The sequence below is a fragment of the Salarias fasciatus genome, chromosome 17 (genome assembly GCF_902148845.1).
Source record: "Salarias fasciatus chromosome 17, fSalaFa1.1, whole genome shotgun sequence".
Classification (NCBI taxonomy): domain Eukaryota; kingdom Metazoa; phylum Chordata; class Actinopteri; order Blenniiformes; family Blenniidae; genus Salarias; species Salarias fasciatus.
In genome coordinates this window covers 5,318,373-5,344,358 of record NC_043761.1, presented here as the reverse complement: position 1 = coordinate 5,344,358, position 25,986 = coordinate 5,318,373, and the positions used below count along the sequence as shown (strand labels likewise).

The window sequence follows — 25,986 nt, the reverse complement described above, 5'->3', positions numbered from 1 at the left end:
ATAAAGTCAATATTGGCAAAAAAAAAAGTCCCTTCACAGGATTCATGACTTCTGCAGTCCTAACCGTGTACATTTTTACAGGTTGACCTAAATTATTTTGCAAACAAATAAGTTTGAGCTATTTTTCCTGCTGCATCTTGCTGTTTTGTGCATATGCTGTGCGTATTCTGTCTTCCAATCCGGTCCAACTCCAGTGGAAAATTTAGCAAAAGCACATCATTTTATTGAAAAAATTCATCTTTATTTTTTGTCTTTGCAGTTTGCAAGTCTTTTCAATGCAATTTTTCAATACAAAATATTAGCATATTTTGAGGTACTGTATTTTTCATTCTCATGATTTATACATGACTTTGCATGTTCTTCCTCCGGGTACTCTGGTTTTTCTCACACAGTCCAAAAACATGCACATGAGGTTAATTGGTTGCTCTCAATATCCCCTAGGTGTGAATGTGAGTGTGTGTGTGGTTGTTTGACAGGCGATGGACTGGACTCCTGCTCATGGTGCATCCTGCCCTCATCTATAGTAAACTGGGATTGGCTCCAGCACAGGATTATGTGGCATCGAAGATGGATGAAAGAATAAATGCATTTATGACTTTTGAATGTTATATTTTTGATTAATTGAATTTAGATGTATCATAGGAAAAAAATATTATTTTTTTTTAGATAAATGTTTGTAATGTGCAAAACAAATCACAGAAAAAGAAGTTAGAGATTGAAATTAGACCTCTCTTTTGATATTTATTTATTTATTTATTTATTTATTTATTTATTTATTTATTTATTAATTAAATCTCAGCTTCGCATTTCCTATGTAGTCACTTCCGACGTCAGAACGACAGATGCGCACGCTAGCCAATCACATCTCGGTTCTTTGAGGAGTGACACCAAGTTCAGCCAATCATATTCTAATTCATGCGCTGCACTGTCCTATCAGAAGCCGGTTTATCCTGGAAGAGGCGGGGCCAGATCCCTGTTGGCTTTGCCCAGTCCGGATGTTCCCCAGTAGCGAGCAGCAGTGTGTGAATGTGGCAGCTGAGGCAGACAGGGAGGGGTAGAAAGACTGACCACACACCGGATTTTATCTATTTTTCCTTTATTTTTCCTCTCCTCGGAGTCCGGTATTTACAGATAACAATCCGACACGGCTGTAAACTTGTTCCTCGGTGAAGAAACCCGGGCTGCCGCTGCTTTTCTGTGGGACTGGCGGCTGTGGTTGTGAAAACAGTCCAGAAGAAAGAAGAAACAACATGGGGCGATAATCACAGAAAAGGTGCTCTGTTGTGAACCGACGATGACTCCCTGGGAGGACCCGTGAAGCTTTATTTATTTTTATTTATTCCTGCCCCGTGTCCTCTTCTTGTTTTATTCCTCTTTTTTTCTCGAATATACCCCCCTCCCGTAGCTGGTTCGGGAGGTTTTTTTTTTTTTTTTTTTTATCGCGAAGGGATACGTTCCAGGCGGACTGCAGAGATGGACCAAGCCGGCATCCTGAGAAAGTTTATCCAGGGGGTGAAGGCCATGAGCGAGGGGGACGAGGAGAGGGGAGAGGACAACTTCGGCAGCGACTTCATGGTGGGTCTAAATGTTATGTCCCTTCAGAAAAAAAAAAAAAAAAAAAAAAAAAAATCTCCACCTTTTTCCTCCGTATGCCCCCCTCCCCAGCCCCCACCCCCCGTCTCCCGGTTCCCTGTATCCCCCAGGAGGTGAGGCTGGGGCGGCCACACTGCCCTCTTCCTCTTCCTCCCATTTCCAGGCTTTACATGGCGGCCTAGCATTGTCTCCCAGAGCACAGAAACACCACCGACTGCTGGCTCTTTAAAAATGACAAGAAAACAGGACATATTCGTTCTTGCTAGCTGGAGCAGCTTAGCTTTGAGGCAGTGTGCTTACACGCATTGTCCTTTTCCTCATCCAGTAAGCAGGTAATATCCACATAACTGAGCCTAATGGCATGAATTATCGCCTCAGGTTCCCTGGATTACTGCACATAGCTTTGTGCTGGTGTAATGTTAGAAAGCTCCATAAAAATATTTATAGGGAGACTGATTTTTTTTTTTCGTACAAGTTTTTGCAGATTTGCACTGTAGTGAATGACGAATCCACTCACAGGCAACACATTAACTTGATTTGTTCCTGCAGTTTGCATATTATGGAATTAAACTGCTTCAAAATGGATTAAACTAATGGCAAAACGGTACTGTAGTTTTAAGTGTTTTTTTATACACTGGAAAGATTTGCTTGAGATATTTTGTCCTCCTTTGTCAATTCCTCTCTACGCCTAGGTGATCCAAATGTCATTTCTTTGTCACATTTAGTCCACCTTATGACCATCCCTGACCCACAGTCTTACGAATTTCCTCCCAGCATCTGTGGATGTTATTGTGTTGCAACCATGGACTCAAAATAGGACCTCTCCCAGGCTTGTGAAATAGCTGAAATAGCCACATAAGGAATGGCACTTCTGTAATAACACTTGAACAGCTATTTCAGTGTAATGTCTTCATTTTTGATTCATTTAAACACACAGCACTGACAGCAGGACACTTGTACAAATATGTGTGCATCACATGGTAGTTCAGCCTTAGGTTGCTTTTATATTTCACTTTGTGTTTCGCATAGATTGTTTATTCTGATCTGTTCGACAGTTTGATTTGCTTTCAGAAGGCATAATCAGTGTCACCATGGTTAACTTTTCCTCTTTTTGCTTGCAGTAGCAAACAAACATGCTCACACACAGACATACACACACTCCTTACTTCCCTACTTCATTCGAGCTGCTTGCTGGAGCTTGCAACATTCTTTCTCGGCCCATTTCATAACATTTTGTCCTGGCTTTTAAAGTGGAACTTTGGGTCAAAACTACACAATTTGACAAGCTTCTCTTGCTGAAATGAGGCACACAACACACTCTGAAATAAGTAGGACTCTGTGTCTAATGGTTCGACGAGGACTTTGCTTGTGCTTCACTTCGTGTGTGAGCCTCAGAAAGTTAAGAGTTTGGAGATGTTGCGCAAAAATCATCCATCCCAGAGGCAGTGTACAGTGTGAATTGAGGAAGTGTTTCATAGTCAAGAGCAAGGAAGCTGGGACTTGTTGGATTTTTGGCTCTGTGGACATTTTGGTTTCTCCAAATACTCATAAAACTTTATCCTTTAATTTTTTTTTCTCTGCTGGTCGATGAGCTGTTAGTGTGTCTCATGTAACTGAGAACTAAGTGTGATGTTTATGGGTTTTTGCAACTGTCACTTTGTATATGCCGTTTTTTTTTTTTTATTATCGTCCAGTTCCGACTGTAGTGTTAATGAGATGAACTCAGGCACTTCTGCTAGCACGCTGCATACTTGTCATTCATAACTTTGCACTTATCCACGCCCTGTCAAAGTGCCTTCTGCCAACACACTTCTCTAAAGTTTTTCATATCCATAGCCATGTGATCTGGACAAGAGAGTTCCTTCAAACTTTTTTTTTTTTTTATTACCACTGAACCATCCCTCCAGCCTTTCTGACTAATGAGAGTAGCATTTTTTTATTGCCTTCCTCCCCCCCTTTTTTGTACAGGACACCACTAACTTTTTTGAATTTTAAGTGTAAGTGTGATGTCTTTAATATCCTTCAATATGAGCCTCACTGGCATGAAATATAATAATGCTCTCCTACTTCCCTTTAGGCTATCGTGCTTTTCTTGAGACAATAACGTGACTATCTAGCCGCTCATATAAACTCCATCTTCGGGGCATGCGAGTGCTTTAATTTGAACTATTTCCTTTATTTTTTATTTTTTTTATTTTTTTCCTAAGCAGGCTGGCAATCGGCTTTATGGAGCCCTTCGTTATATGTAGCTTCCAGCTAAATTTTCTCACAGCTGGCAACATCAGCTTGTGGGTGTTGCATTTCACCTGAATTATTTAGCGACGGCACCAGCTTGCAGACCAGACAACTTGTCTTGATCGAGTACTGGTGGGCAGCGTGCCAAAGCACCGAAGCCTCGGCCGATGGGGAAGTGCCAGCCTGTTCAAATCTCAGGCTTTTTCAATTGCAAGAGTTGTGCTTGTATTAGCGTAAGCTCATGGGGTGTGCTCCGCAGCGCAGTGAGTCACTACAACACCCTGACATAACACCCACTTTAACTGCCCATTGTTGTTTATATATAGAAAGTGTTTTATAGGCATAATTGCAGCCTCCGTTAGGGCGTACAGGCAGATTATACGCTCGTTCGGTTCTCTTTTTCAACTGTTAGATGGAACGGAAACATTTGAGAGGTTTTTCCACCTGAGCGTCATTCTGTTATCATGTTTGTTTGAATTCATCAAAAAACAAAGTCTTTGTTCCCACAGATTTTCATTTAGAGCCAAAACAACAGGACAGATCTGTCTGAACTAGTCTTAAATAAAGCAAACACTCAGAATTCAGACTTAACATATTCCAATTAACTTCTCTAAAACTTGAAGTGAAGTGGGAGATGGTTGCTTGTCGTCTCAGGCCGGGTGGGTTCACAGCGTCTCTGGGTAAATGGGATCAAGTATGTCTGGACTGTGACTACCAGTGTGAGCAGCAGCTGTTTCCTGCCGGTTAATATCTAAATGCTCGTGCTAAGCATGGCTGTGCGTTGTCCCAGCGAGGTGGTTATGAGACACAGCTTACATCCCACCGCACTGTTTGAAAGCGAAAGCTATTCCAGAACTGCCAATGGGAGGCGAACGACTAAAGACCAGTGTCATGTGGGACAGTGGCCTCGTACGTGATTAAAATTATTTACATGACGTTTGAAGTGAAGAATCTTTGTTTTGCTAATATTTCTTTCTAAATCCCTGTCTAATCATTAGACGATTAATCACATACATCCCTGCTCTTTTTATGTTGTGCAGCTCCTCTGTCAAAGTGAGAGGACAAACGCTTAGATTTGGTTTACATGCTGCCATGTACTCTTTTAAGATTGGAGCTTTTCACCCCCCCTTTGTGGTGCCTGTAATGTCTTCACTCGCCGTCGTCCCTGTTCTGGTGGATCCCTGGCAGATGATGTGTTGAGCTCGAACTAAACGGCGCCACATGTTGCACAGATTCAAATGGCAGTCGGAGGTTCAGCGGCAGTTCACACCATGTCATCAGTAAAAGCTACATGGCATGATTACTTTCGCCGTTTTCTGTGTGGCGAAGATGGCTTAATCCAAAAAATACAAATTGGTCGGAAGGCGAAATGTGCACTCTTGTGTCCCGCTGACGCAGGTTCTGTAAAATTGGTCCATCTGTGCAGTCGCTGGTTCCGCAAAGCCAAACAATGGCAATCTTACTCGTTGCAGGAGGGTGGTTATCAGCGGGCTCCGTCAACCCACGACTCTCCAAACCGGCTATTAGCGCACTTATGTAAGATGGCCAGTGTTTTTTTTTTTCTTCTTCTTCTCCGAAACAAATAGCCAGTTACAGAAGCAACACCACAAACACATCTAGAGTTGAGGATGTAAGATACCGAGAAACATTTGGGGAAACTTGGTTGATGCAGAGGGATGGAGGGAAAAAAAAAAATAATAAAGAAAGACAGTCAAATGGAGGAAACCTCTGGACAGTTTATCTGACAGTAACATTTTTTTAATGCAAAAATGTGGTTATATTTGCTCTTTGAAAGCTGGAGAAGATGACTTGAAACAAGTTGACACATCAGATTAAGATTTTACGTCCTTGGTGAGGTGCTGGTGTCCCTTTAACCGTCACGTCATTTCCTGCTGCTTTTCCATTGGGTGTTCGTAGCTTTTGATCGTAGCAGCAATCACAGTGCAAGCGAATTTGTGAGAGTCAGATTATCTCGATCTGTCTGTGGTCGACTGACAACAGCCCTGTGCGACACCCCCCCCCCCCCCCCCCCCCCACTGTTTAACCGCATGTTTAAAATCACGATCAGAGATATCATCAGAGGGCAGGCTGAGCAGTGAGCGCCCTTCAGAAGTGTGTGTAAAATGCTAACGCTGGACTTGAAGTTCCACTGCTGAGTCACAGACTGCGCTCTGTGAAACAAGCCTCACTGTGCTGAGAGGAGACACCCTGCCACTGGCCGTCTTACAGCCGCTCTTTGGCAGTCCAGCTTTTTATGTGTCACATCCTGTGGGCAGACAGAGGGTGTTGTATTCAAAGCACATACCATTGGGGCAATTACAGGAAAGCATACCGTCACCCTGATTCGGTCATTTGGAGATTGTCATCAGGTTCATTTCAATGTCTTGGTACATGGAGGCAGTAGGCGTTACACTCCAGACAGTAACCGAGATATTCTGAGTAAAGCCCGGAGCTCAAAACCAGCTTTATTGAATGTACAGCAGTTAGACGTATAAGCTGCAGGGATTGAACTCACGACCTTTCAGTTCGGAGAAACATTTTGTAAGTGAGGAACCTGACGGAAACTTTTCGGGGAGCACTTTTAATCCAAAATGCATCGCTTTGATTTCACAGTGGATTTCCAAACATTAAGAGACAGAATTTTTTTATTTACTTACTTTACTACTGCAAAGCCAGTGCATTTACACCATCAGCATTTCCTGCTTTTTGCCAAACAAGCTGGATGGAACAGAAACGATAATACAAGAAGAAATGTTCTCTGGATGAGGCCCTGGCATCCTCAGAGGCGTCTTAAACTGCCCCCACCCCCGAAGTCGATGTAGTGCAGTTTCAACTCTGGCACGAAACAGTGAATTCCTCCTCTCTTTAACTATCTTGTAAAACCGAGTTGCACTAAAAGTCTGCTTTCTGAGCGAGAACGAGGGGCGACAAGATCATTTTCATTGGATGATATTAAATCCATCCTTTTTCTGGAAGCTGAGCGATCACTGTCGCATTTGTTTCTAAATTTGAGAATGTTTCAAGAAGAAATGGTCCGTTTGATCATGTTAAGCTCATTATTCAATTAGAAACTACAAGATCACTCAACAGGCTTTGGCTCACTCATTAAGTTTAGCTTGATGAATGACTTACTGGAGAAAATCTAGTTTTACGTGATTCTCTCCCCCCACATCGATTGCTGGCCACGACTTTGAGAGCGTGTTTTTCTGCAGACACACTGCAATTTTCATGTCTGCTCGCGTGCCAAGTGCCCTCGTGTGGCGCATTAACAGCAGCCTGCGTATGAACAAATTTAAGTGTCCGCATAGATGTATAAAAACCTCATCAGCAGAGGAGGCTGTGAAGAGGCGGGAATGGGAAACGAGTTGGCCAAAGGAGCACGATGCGAAGACGCTCCGCAGCCGCACACAATGCGAATCACAGCACCCTCTTGTCATTAGACCGTTTTTAGTGTCGCTTCTTAATATATGTGCTTTCTGGAAGACTGGGCACAATGTTGTATTCTCTACAGTGTGTGTGTGTGTGTGTGTGTGTGTGTGTGTGTTCGTGTTCGTGTTCGTGTTCTCCTGCCACACCTTTGCAAGCAGATTACTCCCAAGCAGCACATCAAAGAAGGGGAAAAAGTGCAAACACATGCACTTCTCTAAAGTGTTGTGTCGGGCAGACATAAAACACTCAGAGGGGAGGCAAAGAAAAAAAAAAAAAAAAGATGTGACAAACTCAGACGTGCTCGTGTGTGTGATGTTCGCTCTTGTGAGCTGCGATTCCTGTGTGGTGATCATTTCTAATGTGACCTGGGGGGCTTCCCCCTCTATTTCGAGACCTTTGTTTATGTGTGCACACATTAAGTGTATACTTCAGGAACCTTTCTGCCAGTTAGCGCACAAGGAGGCTCATCAGGGCCGTGAGCTTGTTATTTTTATGAAAAAGTGTTAGCTGGTGCCAGAGGAGAGGGTTTTTTTTTTCCTTCAAAGAGAAAGGTGGTTTTACACTCTGAGGTCTTCACACGCTGTTGTGAAAAATCATCAACATAAAAATGATGTTTCGTCCCATCAAACTGCAATTAATGATTTAAATTTATCGGTTGTCTCAGATTAATCTAACAACGGCTGGCAGAATCTCTGAAAACAATGTAGTCGACGTAGTGGCAAAGAGTTGACACCATTTTCAAAAAAGTTCTTTTTGCGGTGGCCCCGAGCACTACTGTCGTATAAATGCAGCATAACACATTAATAGGGTAACTAAATCGGCCCAGAAACATTGAACAATGAACAAGCTGAAGCTAAGTATATGAAAACTTTTGAAATGTTGAAGATTGTGAATTAACATTTTGAAAACACACAATATTTTCGAAATACCCGACTGTAAACTGCGCTGAAATACGACAGTTTTGTCCTTTGTAAGACAAATGGAAAATCAAGAAGTAGAGTGGCCAGGGACAGCCACAGTTTTGTGAATTGAGACATATGTTTGACAGATGTGATTGGTCGCCGACTGGAAATTGAAAAGTGATCTCCAGCCAGAGAAGCCTCAGTGGAACGGGGACGGACGGCGGCGCTGTCACAGGAATGCTGTCGCCAAATAAATCATCGTCAAAATGACCACCTCACTGCTCGACATGTAAAACTCTTGAGGATTATATGAATGACAAATTGGATTCTTGCCCCCGGAGGTTGTACTTTTGGAAATGAGCTTGTTTTGCAGTATTTCTCTCAGTGAAATAATGCAGCATGGAGAATGCACGGCATGCCGGCTTCTCCTATTCAGACTCATCAGGCTGACACGCCGAAAATGAGCTGGAGGGGCTTCTGGGAAGGAGACTTTCTATTTCAATAGGCTTGTTCCTGTAGTGATCACACGCAGGGGTGCTTTACCTCTGTCGGGGATGTTTTTCTGGTCTGATTTTATTTGACTTGTGTAAGTTTCAAGCCAAACTTTTCTAGCGACGTCTTTTCAGAGAATAGTGGTGCATTATCGAACTGGTGGAATCTTCTGCAATCTCTCATTACTGCCTTAGAAAAAAACGATACACTGCAGAGGTCAGCTGCTGTGTGTGTGTGTGTGTGTGTGTGTGTGTGTGTGTGTGTGTGTGTGTGTGTGTGTGTGTGTGTGTGTGTGTGTGTGTGTGTGTGTGTGTGTGTGTGTGTGTGTGTGTGTGTGTGTGTGTGTGTGTGTGTGTGTGTGTGTGTGTGTGTGTGTGTGTGTGTGTGTGTGTAGTAACCATTGTCAATTTGCGTCATGTTGAAACGACAAGACTTCCCGATTTCTTCTGGTGTCACAAGCCTCCTTCATTCTCACCCACTCCTTCCTACAGCTTAACCCAGAAACCAGCCCGGTTTCTGCCTCTAAGCCGGGTGTTTCTCAGAAGACAGGCAACACAATATTTCCGCTCTCCAGTTGGTGCGTGTTTGTGTGTGTGTGTGCGCGCGTCAGGCATTACAGGATGAAAGCTCGCTGACCCACCAACAGCGCTGGGGAACTTAATTGATCAAGATAAGGAGACAACACTCCAAAATACTCAGGAAATTGTACAGTATTGCCCCCCGTGAGTGATGGGTGAGTTATATGAAAGGAAACAGACCCACAGTGGAGTCATATGGAGTCATGCACACACACTCACCTGCACCCAGGCTTGTTTTTGGGTCTTATATAGGTAAATAATGTCAAAGGAATGCACATAAATACACCATAATTGGCATTGTTCATCATCGTTTTGTCGCGTTGAAGCTGAGTCAGACTTGTTGGGTCTCCAGTTCGACCCTGGATTAAATACAGTGAACATCTGAGCATGGGAGTGAATAATACACACACACACACACACACACTGACCTCACGATGAGCCCCTGTCCCAGATGAGTGGGATTATATGAGGTTTGTCCACATCTGCTTCCTGCTGCAGGCACAGGTCCAGAGTGGGAAAATCGCCACGGAGCCAGCAGTCGTTGAGCATTAACCCTGTTGACTCAAGTACTGCAACTTAAAGAACCTCATTAAAATATACAGATACTGAAAAAGTTCCTCCCTTCTTTCTTCAGTCACATGTCTCCGCATTGATACCACTGTACAGAAGGTGTGTGTACATCACAACACGCACATCTAATTTATGGGCCAGAAACTTAGATTGGGACCACCTTCGTCAGCGGTATGAACGTAGTAGCCTCAGTTCACCGATGCGCTGTCGTGTCTCTGTGGATATTTGAGGTCTCAAAGGAAGTGGGCACCCAGAAGTGACCGTGGCTTGAAATAGCGGATGTAATGACTGCGGCGCAGGTGCTTCCCTCGATCGGTATGAGTGTATCGCCCGCTGTGGGATGCGTGTGAACTCCCAGACTCAGGTTTGACTTAACAGCTCGCACAGGGAGTAGCTTAATGCATTCTCCTTCCTATTTTTATCATTTAATTGTGGTTGCAGCAGCGTTGTCATGCCGGGACTCTGGCTTATGCAACATACAGCTTGTGCGTGCTGTGTTTCCGGCGCATGGTTTTAGATTTAAAAAGGACACGGTGACTGACAGAAAGGGAAGCCTGGTGGCTATTTAAAACCAAAAATCAAATCACATTGTGTTTTGTGCCAGCGAACGACAGGCTGCTTCACCCCTGGTGTGCTTCTGTGTGAGCGGCGCGGCGCGCTCATGCCCAGTCATGCTGTCGGTGCTCCACTGACCTATATTAGCCGGTAGCCATTAAGTGGAAGTGGCTGTACAATGGATACGTGTGCGTGTGAGTGTTTGCATGCATGTGCAGTGCTTGGCAACTAATGGCAGTTGCTGGATTTTATCTTTGTCATCTTTGGCCGGTGAAGAGGTCTCCTGCCACTGATTCATGCCAGAGGTCAGGGTGTGGTTTAATGTTATTTCCTCAGGGAGCTCAACTGTTGAACTATTAGACTCCCAGCAAAGTAACCTGTTCCCTGAAAACCGGCTTATCGCTGCAACATTTGTAGGAAAAGGTTGATATTTTGGGAAATGCCATTTCGTTGCCTGATAGCGTGATTTGTGTATTTTGAACAAGAATGTCTGAATCCCTGTTTAGATGGCGTTTCAAGTGAAAACGCAGCGTTTTCGTCTCCAAGAAGTTTCACGTTGCTCATGCTGCTTGAGTGTTAAGAGGCTGGCCTGCTTTATCAGTACTTTGAAGTCTGAGTCTGTGGTTCTGTCACGGAAACGGATGATAAGCCCTCTTCAGGTCGGGCGGGACAGTCGACGTCAAGTGGAGAAGTCGGCACAGCAGCGGCGTGGGAGCTGTCTGTTGACCAGCTGCTCTCCAGCTGAGGAGCTTGCTTTCTTCTGCCTTGGCTCATGATCGAGGTTCGCAGCCAGTTGTCATGAAGTCTGTGGATTTTCTTAGAAACGAGTTGTTTTTGGTTGTTCATAATGAGTCTGCACACTGGGCAGAAAAGAGGGTGGATATGTTTAGAGAGATATATTTGTAATGCTCTTAGGATGAGTAAAAGTGTCCGGAATACTGTCAAGAATTATGCAAAATCACCTCGATATATATATATATATATATATATATATATATATATATATATATATATATATATATATATATATATATATGTTACTCCTGGGCTGTAATGCCCATCTTCATGTAAATCTGCATGAATAATGAATCAGGCAGTGATTAACAGTTTAAGTTGTGATTATTCTGATGTTTATATCCTCCATCAGCTTGATGTTGTAGGCGTTTTTTTTTTTTTTTATTTTAATTTTGTCATAAAGTTGAGCGGTTAAAGATGTTCGACCACTCTGCAATAAATCAATCCATTGATTTCACGTTGATCGACCACTTAAGCGGTGGACTAATAGCTGGAACTGTAATCTCTGGAAACATGTTCCAGCTGATTAGGCTAACGTGGGTTTAACCCTGGAAACACTGGGCCGTGTGGGACGCCGAACACACACACACACAGCCTTTCACTCGGCGCTGTAGCAGTGCATCTTTTCCCCGCATGCTTGCAGCGGGGGAGATGGATTTTTTTTTTTTTTTTCTGAGAGCATTGTAAGGGGTGACCTATTTTAGCTTGTGTGTGTGTGTGTGTGTGTGTGCGCGCTCAGAAGGTGACCGTCGGAGGAGCCTGGCCGCCTCTGTAACACTCGGCAGCCCCACATCCTGGCCACACACCTACAACCCTTTTCCCTACTGCTTCTCAGGAAGAGCGTATTTGTGCCAATCACTGCTTACTGCTGAGCTCAAGAAACAGACTGTTTCTCTCTCGACGTGTGTGTGTGTATGTGTGTGTGTGAATTATTCAGTGTGCCAGGGAAGTACAGCAATGCTGACTTATTCAGCCAGGAGACAGAAAGTAGGTTAGAGCCCCTCTAACAGCTACATCAGCCTCTACCAGGTTCTCCGCTGGCATCTTTTCCTCAGTATAACCTTTTTTTTTTTGTCCTGCTTCTTCTTCTCCTCCTGTTTTCCGCGCTCTCTGCCCGGTAACCACCCCGGTAACCACCCTGGCATCCTCCAGTCATTTCAGGCCGAGTCAAGTCATCGTGAAGAAATGCGTCTACCAGCACACATGACTCAGTCACGCCCTGGAGGGGGTCTGTTAAGCCGGTGCTGGGCTTTATTTTTTTTTGGGGGGGGTGCCGCCACCGCCCTGCGTGCACGTGCCCGTTTGTTTGTTTGTGGCACTGCAAGTCGAGCATTCACAGGAAGCTGGCAAACTCAGTCACGCTGTTTTACGTCTCCAACTGATAGGAGGCGAGGAAAGTAATGGGAGCGAAAAGAAAGATCTGTCGGTTATCAGCAGCACACTCTCTGCCTTTTGGTCTTTAAACACCCGAAAACTTTAAACCTTTCTTATGTCTTGGACTTTTTCTGTTCACAGGAAGTTTCATAATGTTTTGGTCACTCCTATTTTCTGAGAAACCTTTATACGTTTTGTTCAATACCAGGAATTTTACATGGTTTTTAATTCTGTGGTCGTTCTTAGCTTGACAAACTACAATTGTGAAATTTCAAAATAAAGAACCTTTCTGTTTTCCTGCTCATGTGGATCTAATAAGCCAGCCTATCAAACATTCAGCGCGAGAAGAAGAAGAACGTTCCGTCTCAGGATGTCCTGCTTTAATCCTCCTCCTCCTCCTTTATCCCGCCACTTTCATTCGTTCCCTCCCAGAGCTTCTCCGCTCCGTGTTGTTCTTCAGCAGAAACCGATGAGCCGCCGACTGTTGGATAACAAGAAAGATCTGACCCGAGACGCGCACTTGAGTGGAGATAGCAACAAGGATATTTACTTTTCCTGGCCCCCTTTTCTCTGCCCCCACTTCCTTCATTCAGAGACGATGCTAGTGTGAAGCGACAGAGTGTGTAAAAGGAGCGTGTGAATGAGCGAAGGAAACAACGAATAAAGGAACCCATTAGCTTAGTTACCAAGAGCCTCTTAAAAGCCTCAACCCTCCTTTTGTCCTCTGCTTCCCTTTTCTCTCCGTCTTTCGTCACATCTTTCCCCCTTCTTCATTGTGTCACTTTCTCATCTTTTCTTTGCACTTTTCTTTTTTTAAAAACACCTTTACTTCCTGTTCTGTGCCTTTGTAAAGCGTAGGTGTGATTTATGAGAGCGTCGGCACGTATTTGTGTGTATATTTGCGACGCTTTGTGTTCTGCGTAGCATAATCGCATACCGTTTTGAAGAGTGGAGAGAAAACGAACAAAAAAAAAAAAAAAATGCAGTCAGAAATGTGCGGTGTTTATTTTTCATCTCCCGTCTGTAATGACAGTGTGACAAATGAGTGCCGAAACATGCACTTGAGAAATGTGAGGAACAGACAGACTGCGGTCGTGTCAGACAAAAGGCGGGCGATCACAGCGATCTCTCTCTGATTGTGGGTTGAAATCTTTGTTTTGTCACGCAGTGAGAGGGATTAGCCGACAGCTGTCATCTCCTCTCATCATCTGAAAATATCAGAAATGTTATGTCTCACTGCAGTGCAACATGTGACTGACGCTAACAACCAGTTGGACTTTAGTTTGTGTACTTTTTCCTTATTTTCTGTTTAATTTCCCCTTCCTGCATTTTAAATTCAGCTCAATCAAAAATTCTATTCTCAGTTTTTTTTTTTCCTTGATGTTTTCTAAAAGTTCCAGCTTGAGAATTACTTTCATAACATTTTCGTGTAAACTGGACCGTGGTCTTTTGAGCAGGGCTGCATGTGGCGCAGCGTTTAGTAAGAGCTTAATATGCCAAAATGTCAAGTACTGTGCACTTCTGAATAACAGTGCTCTTTTTATTTCTGGTTGCATAAAGCTCTATAAACGGAGGATGGACGAGTCTTTGAACAACACCATCTGATCACTTGATATCTGCACAAGTTATAAAAGTATTTCCCAAGAAATTGAGTGCTAGTAAGCTCAAAGTAGCAATTTTTTCCCCTCAGTTTTCTGTAAATGAAATTAATGGAGCTTTTTATCGCTGCTTTTTGTGATCTTACGTTGGTGCGTGCGAGCGGGCGTTCGTGTTCCCAGGCTCTGGCCCAACACAGAAGCAGATCTCTGTCTCAAATGTAATTCACATGAGGCCAGAGGAGCTCTAATGCTATTACTTCACTCACACATGCGTCCGTGCACAGCTGTGCTGCCGCCCACTGTCCCCCCCCACCTCCGTTTTTCTAACTCCTCTCTGCTTCCTCTCTACACCGACACTCCCGCTTTGTGGTTTTACAAAGATTCGAGGTGAAAGGCTCGTGGTGTTTTCAGGCCCCACATCAGATGTCTTAGCAGCGTGGAGGTCGCGTCGGGTTAAACGGGGACGGGGATCCGAACCGAGTCCGACAAACTCGGGAGAGTCGGGACGCACGGTTAGAGTAACCGGAGGAAGCCTGCAGCCAAAGCAAGAGGATAGAGGTGGGACCATTTTTCACACGAGGCTCCAGAAGCCCGAACGCCCACGCTGACTTTCTCAGACTCGCAGCGAGTGAGAGGGGAGGAGTGAATGAGGCACAGAAAAAAAGAAAAAAAAAAACCCCCAACGCGGAGAGATGTCTAATTTCCTGACTGTCTGAGACGGAGAAGAAAGTGATTGAAGCGACAGAGAGAATTAAAAAGGGCCTCTGAGAGTGATACCATGTGGGTGCTACCAGAACTTAGCCGCAGAAGTTTTGACAGCTTTTGAAGTTTCTTTTAAAGTTTCAGCGAGGAGCTCGAAGCCACGTTAAAGTCATGAATTAAAGAACTATGGGATAAATAAATCAGCTGAGGTGACAACTCAGTGAAGTGTGTTGGAAATGGGCTTGCTGTTTGGGGAAAGATTTTCTTTAACTGCCCTGGTAGCGGTGTCTTCATGCACAATCTGGTATAAGATTGTGTCAGAAACTGTGTTTTGTTGCATTGCGTTGAAGAAAATCTCCAGCATTCACACCGCTGTGATCACCTTCGTGCCATCGAGCCAGGTTTAACCATCCACTAAGCTTCTTTCCCTTGCTTCTTTCAGCGGTTGCGACGGCTATCGACCAAGTACCGGACGGAGAAGATCTACCCGACCAACGTGGGAGAACGAGAGGAGAATGTCAAGAAGAACAGATATAAAGATATACTGCCATGTGAGTCCTGCTAAGTCACACTGTGGGACAGACAGTCCTTTCCCACGTCACATTTTTAGCATGTGAGCAAGTTTCCTTGTGAGAAATTAATGATTTCCGAAGAGGACTGCATTTGAAATTCGCCCCGACATCTGTTTCACTGGAGGAAGACACGTAAACAGACGACATGTTGTAGAAGGCAGTGCTCCTTATTCAGAGGTCAGCGAGCCAAAAAAATACAGAAGGAATCAGTCGGTCTGTCACAGAGCTTTAGCTGCAGCTAACTGAACGATCATCTGCTCCCTTACTGTTTATTCGGCTCATTAGACGCCACGCTGCTGTAAACATGGTGTCTTCAGCTGTGGAGTACGAGCTGCGTTTCTTCTGCCTCCGTCGTTGATTTTCTGATGTTTCAAACTGTTTCCCAACAAAAACAATACAGATATTAAGGTTTGGGGCCAGATGTTGTCAACAGCTGCGTTCGACTCCGTGCATTCCACACGTTGGCGTCAGATTTACGTTACGCAACAGACGACGAGCTCGATCTCCAGTCTGCACGATAACTTACAAAGTGGGAAAACATTCGTTTAGATTCTTCTGAAAAGTGATTTGCTGATAGAAAGGAAAAGACAGAAGGACGTTAAGAAGATGAGGAAGATGCAATTATTCATTAATTAAAAGAAAACGGTTTTCATGGACACATTTAGACAATTTCACGACAAACGCAGCGACTGGCACACTGTAATGGTCTCTGTTTTATAGAGGTCTGGCTGTACTTAACGGCCTCAGGGGAAGCTTACGTGACCCAACATCTGTCCTACTTTTTTTTTTTTTTTCCTACCTTTATCCTCTTTCTCTCCTCTGTCCATCCATTCATTCATTAAGGCTTTTAGTGAATGAGCTGATGAGAAGGCAGAGGAAGAACTGGTTCATCCCTAACAGATGTACACACACACACACACACACATGGTGTGCAGGAATGAGGATATTGCTGCCCGTCCATTAACCTCTGCACATCACGCATTGTTCTAGATTTACCTGTCCCTGTTTGCCCCCTTTTCTCTGTTTCAGTTTATCTTTTTGTAAAAAGGAAAAGAAGGATAATATTAAAGGCCTGAACTGGATCTTGATGTTTTTTTTTTTTCCTCTCTCCCCAGTTGACCACAGTAGAGTAAAGCTGACATTAAAAACAACCAATCAGGACACAGATTACATCAATGCAAACTTCATCAAGGTAAAGACTCCTCTATTCAAAACAGTGTGTGTTGGGATTGTGCTGTTTTATGGTGTTTTGTCATGTATTGTTCATACTTTGCGTTTGTGTTTGATCCCCTTTCCTCTCCTCAGGGTATGGATGGCCCAGAGGCCTACATCGCAACTCAGGGCCCGCTGCCGAACACTGTCATTGACTTCTGGAGGATGAACTGGGAGTACAATGTAGCTGTGAGTAGGAAGGAGCCGACACTTCGTCCCCAACACCGCTGTCCAGTATATAACAACCAAACCCTGATGGTTCTCTGTTATTGTGTCTTCTTTTTTTATTGGTTTGTTTTTCAGGAAGAAATGCATCAAAGAGAAGTTAATATTTCATGACAGTCTGACATCATGCAAAGGGAAAAAAAAAATCCTATTTTTAATCACAGTTTTATACAAATGGGAAATATGCATGTGTTCAAAATTGACAATGACCCTCGTCCGCTGCGAGCCTGGAAATAGGGCCGGTTTGTAATTGGCCCTGTCCAGACTTCATAAAAGTCACTGGGGAATGCGTTTTGGACGTTTGCTGCAGCGCTGTGGTTAGTCATGGGTGAAGTTTAGCAGCATGTCTTGAGTGGTGGCTCTATATTCAGCCGTTTTCAACCCGTCCAGACCCGGAGCCACGCGTTCGCAGCCCCAACGCAAAAACCGGCTCGTAAGGCGCCGTGATTTTCAGGAGCCGTGACCTATGAGACGCATCTCGGCACGCAGGAGAAAAAAAAAAAAAAAAAAAAAACCACATGGAAAAGGAGAAAATGAAGGTTGCGTCACACTCTAAAAGGAGCTGTCAAACATTACTTCAGACTTTATTGGCTTGATATCTCCAGCTCAAGACGTACTTCAAGTTTTGTTGGCAATTGAGCACAATTTGTAGATAATTTAGTTTTAATTACTTTCCACATGCCTGGTAAATGCTTCGTTTTAATCACAAAAGATGTAGTAATTATTTCCATGTCCTTGATGTTGTAGCTAACGGTGGATAGTGGCTGCTGCTTCCAGATGTAATAATCAAAATGAGAACGTGCACATCATTTTTAATGAACGCTCCTGCTTTCATTTACGGAGACGCCACGCGTATGTGCTGTGTACAAAAAAAAAAAAAAAAAAATCCCTCTGTGGACAAAGTTTTAATAAATGCCCAAAGTCAAACTGTAATAATGAAAATAAATATTTAATGAGGTTGTCAGGAATTAAAAGGCAGATGGGGAGTGCTTAAGCTACAAGCAGATGGACAAATACGAGAGGAGGGAGGGGGCTGTGGTGAGGCTGGAGTGTCGCCCCGAGAAGCTCCGGGATGTAACGGTGATGATTCCTGTTGTAGGTTCGACTGTGGTTAAGTGGAAATGATCAGAAATGATGCTCTGTTGATTTGCGAAGTGAGCGAGAGAGGGGAAAAAAAAAGGTGTCCTCACTCCTCCTCTCTCCTCATGGCTTCCTGTTTGTGTCTCCGCAGGTTATCGTAATGGCCTGTCGAGAATTTGAGATGGGAAGGGTAAGGCCACCGTTCGTTTCAGACCATGTTAAAGTGTGTGTGTGTGTTTTATCATGTCCGACGAGGCTGGAGACGCTTAAATTAATGTCCGACACCGTTTGACCTCGGTGGAAGTCTCTCTGCTGAGGTCTGCGTTTCTCTCTCGGTAGAGACGATGCGGTCAAAGGCGTCAAAGCCATTCGTGCGTTCCTCATGCATGCGTCGTATTTAGTATCTGTCATTTATTGAAAACAGGCAGCGCACATGCACAGGAAGCTGTGGTGTCTGTCTTCTGGTATTTTCTTCTCAGCTCAGAGTAACTCCCGCTCTTCTTCTTCTTCTTCTCCTCTCAGAAAAAGTGTGAACGGTATTTCCCGCTGACCAAAGAGGAGCCCGTCACTTTTGGCCCTTTCAAAATCTCCTGTGTAAGTCAGCTGATGTTTGGAAAAAGGAGAGTTTCGGGGTTTTGAACTCCTGCGTTTCTCACATTTTTGTCCCATTTTCAGGCAGTGATTGTGTAAATGTTTTTTCTTCTTCTTCTTCTTTTTTATTTTTAGGAATCGGAACAGGCCAGAACAGATTACTTTATAAGGACTTTGATGGTGCAGTATGAAAATGTGAGTTTTTTTTTTTTTTTTTTACATTTGTGTTCAGCATCATTCAGTTTGTTCAGATCACAGTCATAATGTTGCAGGGAAAGTTACCAAACCTCAGTAGTAGAGTTTCTCTGTGGCGTTTGCTGTATTGGATTTGGCCTCCAGCCGCTCCTCCTTAATGTCCTGGTGCGTCGGCCCCGCAGGAGTCCCGGAGGTTAACCCAGTTCCACTACATGAACTGGCCGGATCACGACGTGCCCTCGTCGTTCGACTCCATCCTGGACATGATCGGGCTGATGAGGGAGTACCAGGAGAACGACGACGTCCCCATCTGTGTGCACTGCAGGTAAACTTACTGCGTATTAATATGTCGATGCAGTGTTGAGTGCGTGCCTTTGCACGGTGCACTCACCTCAAGAGAGCGACAGGTTGCGATCGACGGACACAGCAGTCGTTCCCAGGCGAGGCTTTAATTTTACAGTGTCGAATATGAATGTTTCGTTTTCCTTCAACACGGGGAATAGTGAACGTCAATCTTCGCTTGTTTCAAGGCCTGAACCACACCGAATTACATGATTTTTAAATTCCATGCTGCACAACATGCGACCGTGCACGCTGCGTACACACACACACACACACACGTGCGCGCAGCGCTCCATGTGTGTGTAATCAGCTCTAATGAGCAGCCTGAGGACATTTCCTGGTTCCTCCGTGGCACAGCGGGACTTAAAGCCGCGGTTCTGCGTCTGTAAGGATGCTTTGTGTGGGCCGGCGCGTTACTGTACGTGTGCAGACGCTGCGCCCTCTGACAGCGCGAGACCAGCTTTTACGGTTCTCCGTGTCGGACGCCGTCAGCTTCTGTGCGGCGGCGGCTCCCGTCTCCTTCCTGTCTGGATGAGGCGCCGCGGCGCGCAAACGTGCGTGCTTTCCGTGCACTTATTCCCGTTTTCGGGACAAACGTCTCTCGGACACGGGCATCTCATAAAACAAACACAACAGAGTTGGTTTTTGGGAAAATGTTTTGAAGTATATTTTTCTCTGCTGATGATTGGTGTGTTCTCGTGTGTGTGTGTCTCTTTATGTGCTTCTCTTAATCTCCTGTGTGTAACCGACTGCAGCGCCGGCTGTGGGAGGACGGGTGCTATCTGTGCTATTGACTACACATGGAACCTCCTCAAGGCTGGGGTAGGTACACACACTCACACACACACACACACACACACACACGCTCTCCAGCCGATTCAGCTCAATAAAAATTGAAGATTTATGTTCGCTTTGCTTTTCTTTTCAAGAAAATTCCAGAAGATTTTAACGTTTTCCGGTTGATTCAGGAAATGAGGACGCAGCGGCACTCGGCTGTTCAAACCAAGGTTTGTAAAACTTCGACACAAGTGGCTTTTCAGGAGCAGCGTGTTGTCGAAATTAGTTTTCAATAAAATATATTGAGTTAAAAACCGTTTCACTTCATAAATTAGTGATTTCTGTTGAGGGTCTTTATTGTGTCCTTATTTATTTTAACAGTTCTCCGTCTTGGTCTTTCCCGATTTCGGGTACTTTAGTGTGGTGTTTGAAGAAGTTTTCAAAGTCACGGAGCTTTTCTGACTGACAGTGATGTGGCTTTAAGGATAAACAGGATTTCCTGCTTCAGTTTGAATATGTGATTTCCCTCCTCACACATTTCTGTCATGTTTTTCTGTTTCTTAAAAAGTGAGTTGAGCTGGACTTCAGTCTTTTTTTATATAAGTTAATCATCATTTAATTGTTGGATTTATGTTTCAAGTGGAAGATTTTCAATGTAAGGAAGTAAAAATTCACCCTGTTAGTTGAATGGAGAATTCAAGTGTCAGTCCGGAAATCTGTAAATACTACTGTATGATCTTTGAAAATATAATAAAACACAGTTTTGGTTTTTTCCGTGTCTTTCGTCTGCCTCATTGTTTTATTTGTTGCTCTTTCTCCAGGAGCAGTACGAGTTGGTCCACAGAGCGATCGCTCAGCTCTTTGAGAAGCAACTGCAGCTACTGGAGAGCCCGACCAACACACAGATACACGACGGCATGGTAAAACACACTCACACACACACACACGGCGTGCACGGTGTCTGGTGTTAAAGAAAGACAGGATGTCGCTGAGTAACACGCTTGCAGTGAGGGGGGGGAAGAAAACACAAATAATTAGTCACAGGGGGAAAGAGGGGAGGCCTTTAGAAAACTCTGCTCTTTCCACAGAGAGGGAGAGAAGAGTTCCAGTGATCCAGAAAGGGATCTCTCCTCCTCAGGCTCGTCTCAGCAGACTGCAGACAGTTAGACCTGCTTAAAGAAGAGCTTTGCTCTGTCATTCAGTGCTGTCCTCCGTTGCCCCCAAAACACACAAAAGCATATGTGCCACGTTGCAAATTGTCCTTGTTTGCCCCCTCGTCTTCCCCTCACCGTGCTTCCGCTCCAGCCAGGTTGACTTTAGAAAGACGTGGAGAAAAAAGAAAAAGTAATATAACACTTAAAATTGCAACTTTCTGAGACCCGAAGGCAATCTGCCGGTAAACGTGAAGCTGGATTTTTAGGTTTTTGAACGCCGACACGCTTCAGGGTAACTGTTGTGATAAAGTACCTCGATAGATATTCTCCGTGTCTCAGCTCTGAGCTTTGTTGACTTCTGCTGCTTTTCAATGAGTTTTGAGTCTGATTCTGTTGGGTTTTTTTTTTTTGTTTTGTTTTTTTTTTTCAACACTGAAATCTTAATTCTGACTCTTTAAAGACGATTTTACAAACCAGATTGAACCATCCTGTGTGCCTGGTGTGGCCCGCATGTTTCACACCCCTGATTTAAATAAAGAAAATGGAAACCTTTAAGTTCTTGAGGAGAAAAATAACATTTAATGTTTTGTTTTTAATTGTACAACTTTTTAAAGTTAGTGAAATGGTGTATTAGGCTATAACTATGTTTTAAAATGAGATTTAAAGTTCAAAATTGCAAAAATTCGTAGCTGAAATCATTAGATACGAGGGGGAACCCGGAAAGAAACCAGACTGTGGTTATAACTTTTTATTTTTTTATTTTCACATTTAATCAAAACTGTCACCTTCAGAGTACTCTCCTTCGGCCTGAATCCAGCGCTGCAGCCGGGATTTCCATTGCTCCATACAGTCAGCATGCTGCTGCGTAATGGTCCCTTTGAGAGCGTCCTTCGATTTTTTTTTTGCACCTCTTTCACGTCATCAAATCTCCGCCCCTTCAGTTCCGTGTTCATTCTTGGGAAGAGACGAAACTCGCAAGGTGCTAAATGGAGGGGATACGGTGGATGGGGCAGCAGATCCCTGTGCGTGAAACAGTCCCCTCTCTCCCACAGCGCCGGCCGCTTCAGCCTGACCGCCTCCCGGAGGCGCCGCAGCAGTGATTTTCTTCCCAAACAGCCTCCATCGTCCTCCAGCTGCCTGTTCAGCTCCTGGCACATGTCCACGCCAGCCTGTTTCTGCTCCGTGGTTCAGAGGCGCGGGACCATTTTCGCATTTTTCGCAGAAGGGGGCGGGACTGTAATAACATAAACACTGCGTGAGAGCTGCCTGTGTGTCTTTGGGAGGTGAAGTTTTTCACAGTTATGCTTAAGGCTATGCCATAGCGACATATAATGGCCAAAAGTCTGAAATCATTCTTGCTTTAATTTTATAAACACAGTCCGGTTTCTTTACGGTCCCCCCTCGTATGAATCAAAAATAAGCATTTTTACATATTTTAAACACACAAATGACAAAGTTTATTTGTTCTTCTTCTTTATTTGCCCAAAAAACAAATATTAATCAAAAGTACAAGAATTAAAATCAAAGAGTGCAGCAGAGGAACTAAGCCCAGGGGACTTATGTGAAAATATCTCAATCAGTTGGATGCTTTTTGAAAGAAGTCAAAGAGGAAAGTCATTTAATTAAAGTGTCCAATTAAAACACAGAGTGTTTTTTTGGTGTGGAGAAACCGAAGACTTGGCCATATCCGTCGTGGCTTAACTTCCTCTGGCGTGTAGGAATAAGACAGAAATGTGTCGGGAACCAAGGATCCATGAGCGAGCTGTGAAAGACTTTCAGATCTGCGGACGGAGGACAGGGAGACGATTAGGGAGGCTTTCTGGCACCGAGCCAGAGCTGGACTTCCTGCGGAGGAAGCTCAGATGACATCAGCTCTGTCCCATCATGCAGTCTGAGGCCGAGAATAGACTCACATCCGCTGGGAAAGGGAGACCCTTACAGCACCAACACAGCTTCGGTCTTCTTCTTCTGTTTGGTCCTGTAAACGGCACACCGCTTGTTCATCTCTCACTGACCCTCAATTAAAAGCAGGCTCGCTGTCGAGTTTGTCCCATTAATCGCCTGTGAGCAGAAGGTGCGGCCGCACCAACGCTGCCGCCGCCTCCGGTTTGTCTGTGTTGCCACTGATTGCGGCCTTATCTCGCAAAGTTGCAAGTACAAGAGGAAAAGTACCCTTGCAACATGCGGCAAATCATTACCAGCGCCGTGACGCGTGCTGACTCACGTCCAGTCAGCCATTGTTGGCGGCTGAAACTCCCACATAGGTGCTTTCAACGGCAGCGTGAACAATAAGCCTGCACATACACACATCCCACGCTCGGACCGCGGCCCGCTCGGGTTGTGGTCATTGTTCGCAGGAGGCATTCATATAAAACCCGACTCTCGCGTAATTCATGGACGTGCTCACCGAGTCAAAGTGACTGTCGTGGGAATCTGTTTTAACCTGAATGTAGGGAAGTTTGTTCAACGCGCGGCGCTGAAGTGGCCCAGTTTCTCCCTCTGTCATGTGTTTCTGACAGCCGGAGTTGTCCTGTCATCTTCTCATTATCAGAGTGGGGAGAGCGTCAAATTAATGAGTCACAGGGGAAGAAGGGGGGGGGGGGGCTGCTCTCACTCACAGTTTTCATCTTTTCGTCAAGCAGTTTTGTCTCGACGTGTTAACTGGGTTATGGAGAGAAGTGCTTCACATTTAAACACGGAACGATCTGAGACGCGCCTCGTCAGTCGGTTTATTGATGCGGCGACATGACAGCAGCGCATTCTGGGAGCGTGTTGTTAATTTGCCGCGCCACTGATGTGCTTCCAGGATGAAAGCAGTCCGGACAAAGCCAGCCAGCAGTCGGACGACGACCGGTGGGACACGCCACCTCCGAAGCCTCCCCGCATACGCAGGTAGGAACGGCTCAGGTGGAGTAGCAGGCTTCACTGGACGAGGTGTGGGAGGACGATGATAATAACATCACAAAGCAAACAGCAGTTCTCCTCACCATCTATGAATGAATGTGCCTTTCTTGTGTTTAGTTTTGTTCAAATTTCGTGGCAATTTGTTTTTATATCTGACCAAACAAAAGCAGCCGGCGCGGCTCCCCCCTCCCTCCCCTCCCTCCAGAGTCCCCCGACACCTCGGATCCCCATCAGCCCACAGATTCCGCTCAAAGTTAACTTCTGTTTGCCTGCGGAGGAGCTGTATTTATAGATCACTTTGCAACACTTTGCAATACTCTGCAACGCTGCGTCGCGTTGAACGCATCGCAACCCAAGGCTAGTTGAAGAGGAGCCGTTACGTCTTTTATCTTCGCCTCTTTGAGAGAGAAAAAAAAAAAAAAAAATACAGCCTTTTGTGCAAAATGCATTCATACTCTTTATCTGCCACGCAGATATTTGCACACAAGCCTCTCTTTCTATAAGTCTGTCTCTTCTCCTCTGCCTCCTCCGTGCTCCCTCTCTTCCGACGCTCGTTTTTTAATTTTGCCATACAGTCCGTGCCCAGCAGGGGTTATGCTCCACTTTCTCTCAGCCAGTTAATCTTCACTCCCCATCTCCCTCCTCTGATGATTTATCCAACCAAGGCGAGACCCTCATCCCCTGTTAATGCAGCAGTGCGTAGACTTTGCAAGTTTTAAACAAGCGTGATGGATGCCTCGGCGCGCGGACGCCTCGCCGTCACGGGGGACGCTTTGTTGCCAAGGAGACGCCGTCTTGCTTAATTACCTGTTGTTGGAAGTGCTGTCTAAAAATGTCCCGTTTGACAACGTTTTATGTACTAATGCTGCGAATCACAGATTTTTTTTTTCCACATGGTTGCAATTACAAAGGCCAAAAGAAGCTTAGAAGTTATACTTCTGCACAGAAGATGTCCTGATCTTTCGTAACGCACACTTCACTTCATTCTCACCGAACATCCTGACAGACTGAGTCAAGCTCAATCCTTTTAACGCGCCAGAATTGCCAAACTCTCGGTTTTTCCTATTGTGTCGTCTCTGGTTTTGAAAGGAAAACAAATAGTCTAGGATGTAGATACCAGTGAGAAGCTGGCTGAATAGTTTCTTTCCTGTTCTCAGGAAAACGTGCACATTTGAACCCGGCGATGCTGCCAAAATAGGAAGATTTTCCTAGAAGTGGGACAGAACGGCAGACAGTCAGAAATAGACGGGTTTCTCTCTCTCTCTCTCTCTCTCTCTCTTGTGCCGCTTGTCTTCGTCTTAAGTCCAAGTATGCGTCGCCGCTCCCCCGTGCCCTCACTCTGCCTCTTTAGAAATAATGCCGAGGCCTAGTTGGTGCCTGGGAGTAAGCGAGAGCTATTTTTACCAGCACAAACCACATTTTGCCGGCCACACTCCCACTGGGTCACTTCAGTGGTTTGAGAGTGTGCAGAGGAAGTTTTTTGGTTTGCTGTGTGTGTGTGTGTGTGTGTGAGAGAGAGAGAGAACAAGCAGAGTGGGGGGAGACGCCGAGTCACGACTTTTACACTCGCACAGCCACATATCAGGCAACATCAAACCTCAGTCGTGGTGAAATGTGGCATTTCGTTACGCGCCGTGGAAACTGGCTTACATGCACCTGAGTGGAGCCAAGTCTGGATGGAACAAGGCCGCAGTTAAAATGTGTTGCAAAAGTTTGAAAACTTCTCCGAAATAAGCATACTAGTAAAGTACAAAAATTATTTTTTATATATTGCACTGCTTGTCTTCTTGCATACTTTTGCAGTAAATATCCTTAATCTGAACGTGTACCGACTGTGCTGGTCATCATGCAATAATGAGTGTTTGTCGAACCTCTGACAAGCGCAGGGCGGTCATCCTGCAACGCTGATTAAAACTGCAGCATCTTCCCTTCAGGAGTACATACTGTACATAGGGTGTGGAGAGTGCACTTGTTTTCAGTGTTTGTGCTTTTATTCATGAGTGTGGGTGAAGTTATTGCATAAAATTTGGAGTTTTCGTGAGTTTTCGTGAGCTTTGTTAAGCGCGTGGGAGGAAAGGTTGCATGTGCACACGGGCGCTTTATGATTGTGT

General features: G+C 44.8%; 1 protein-coding gene across 3 annotated transcripts in view; it reads left to right on the top strand.

The window, feature by feature from the left end:
• Nucleotides 1–998: 998 nt before the first annotated feature.
• Nucleotides 999–25,986, top strand: part of ptpn12 (protein tyrosine phosphatase non-receptor type 12) — a 36,504-nt gene continuing 11,516 nt past the window's right edge. For all 3 annotated transcript variants that reach the window (XM_030113012.1, XM_030113010.1, XM_030113011.1), the window contains exons 1-12: nucleotides 999–1,575; nucleotides 15,266–15,374; nucleotides 16,511–16,587; nucleotides 16,701–16,796; nucleotides 18,064–18,102; nucleotides 18,435–18,506; nucleotides 18,639–18,698; nucleotides 18,881–19,023; nucleotides 19,796–19,862; nucleotides 19,970–20,047; nucleotides 20,639–20,737; nucleotides 23,778–23,863. In XM_030113012.1, the coding sequence (XP_029968872.1) occupies nucleotides 1,474–1,575; nucleotides 15,266–15,374; nucleotides 16,511–16,587; nucleotides 16,701–16,796; nucleotides 18,064–18,102; nucleotides 18,435–18,506; nucleotides 18,639–18,698; nucleotides 18,881–19,023; nucleotides 19,796–19,862; nucleotides 19,970–20,047; nucleotides 20,639–20,737; nucleotides 23,778–23,863 (1,028 nt within the window). In that variant the 5' untranslated portion in view covers nucleotides 999–1,473. The remainder of the gene's footprint in view (nucleotides 1,576–15,265; nucleotides 15,375–16,510; nucleotides 16,588–16,700; nucleotides 16,797–18,063; nucleotides 18,103–18,434; nucleotides 18,507–18,638; nucleotides 18,699–18,880; nucleotides 19,024–19,795; nucleotides 19,863–19,969; nucleotides 20,048–20,638; nucleotides 20,738–23,777; nucleotides 23,864–25,986) is intronic.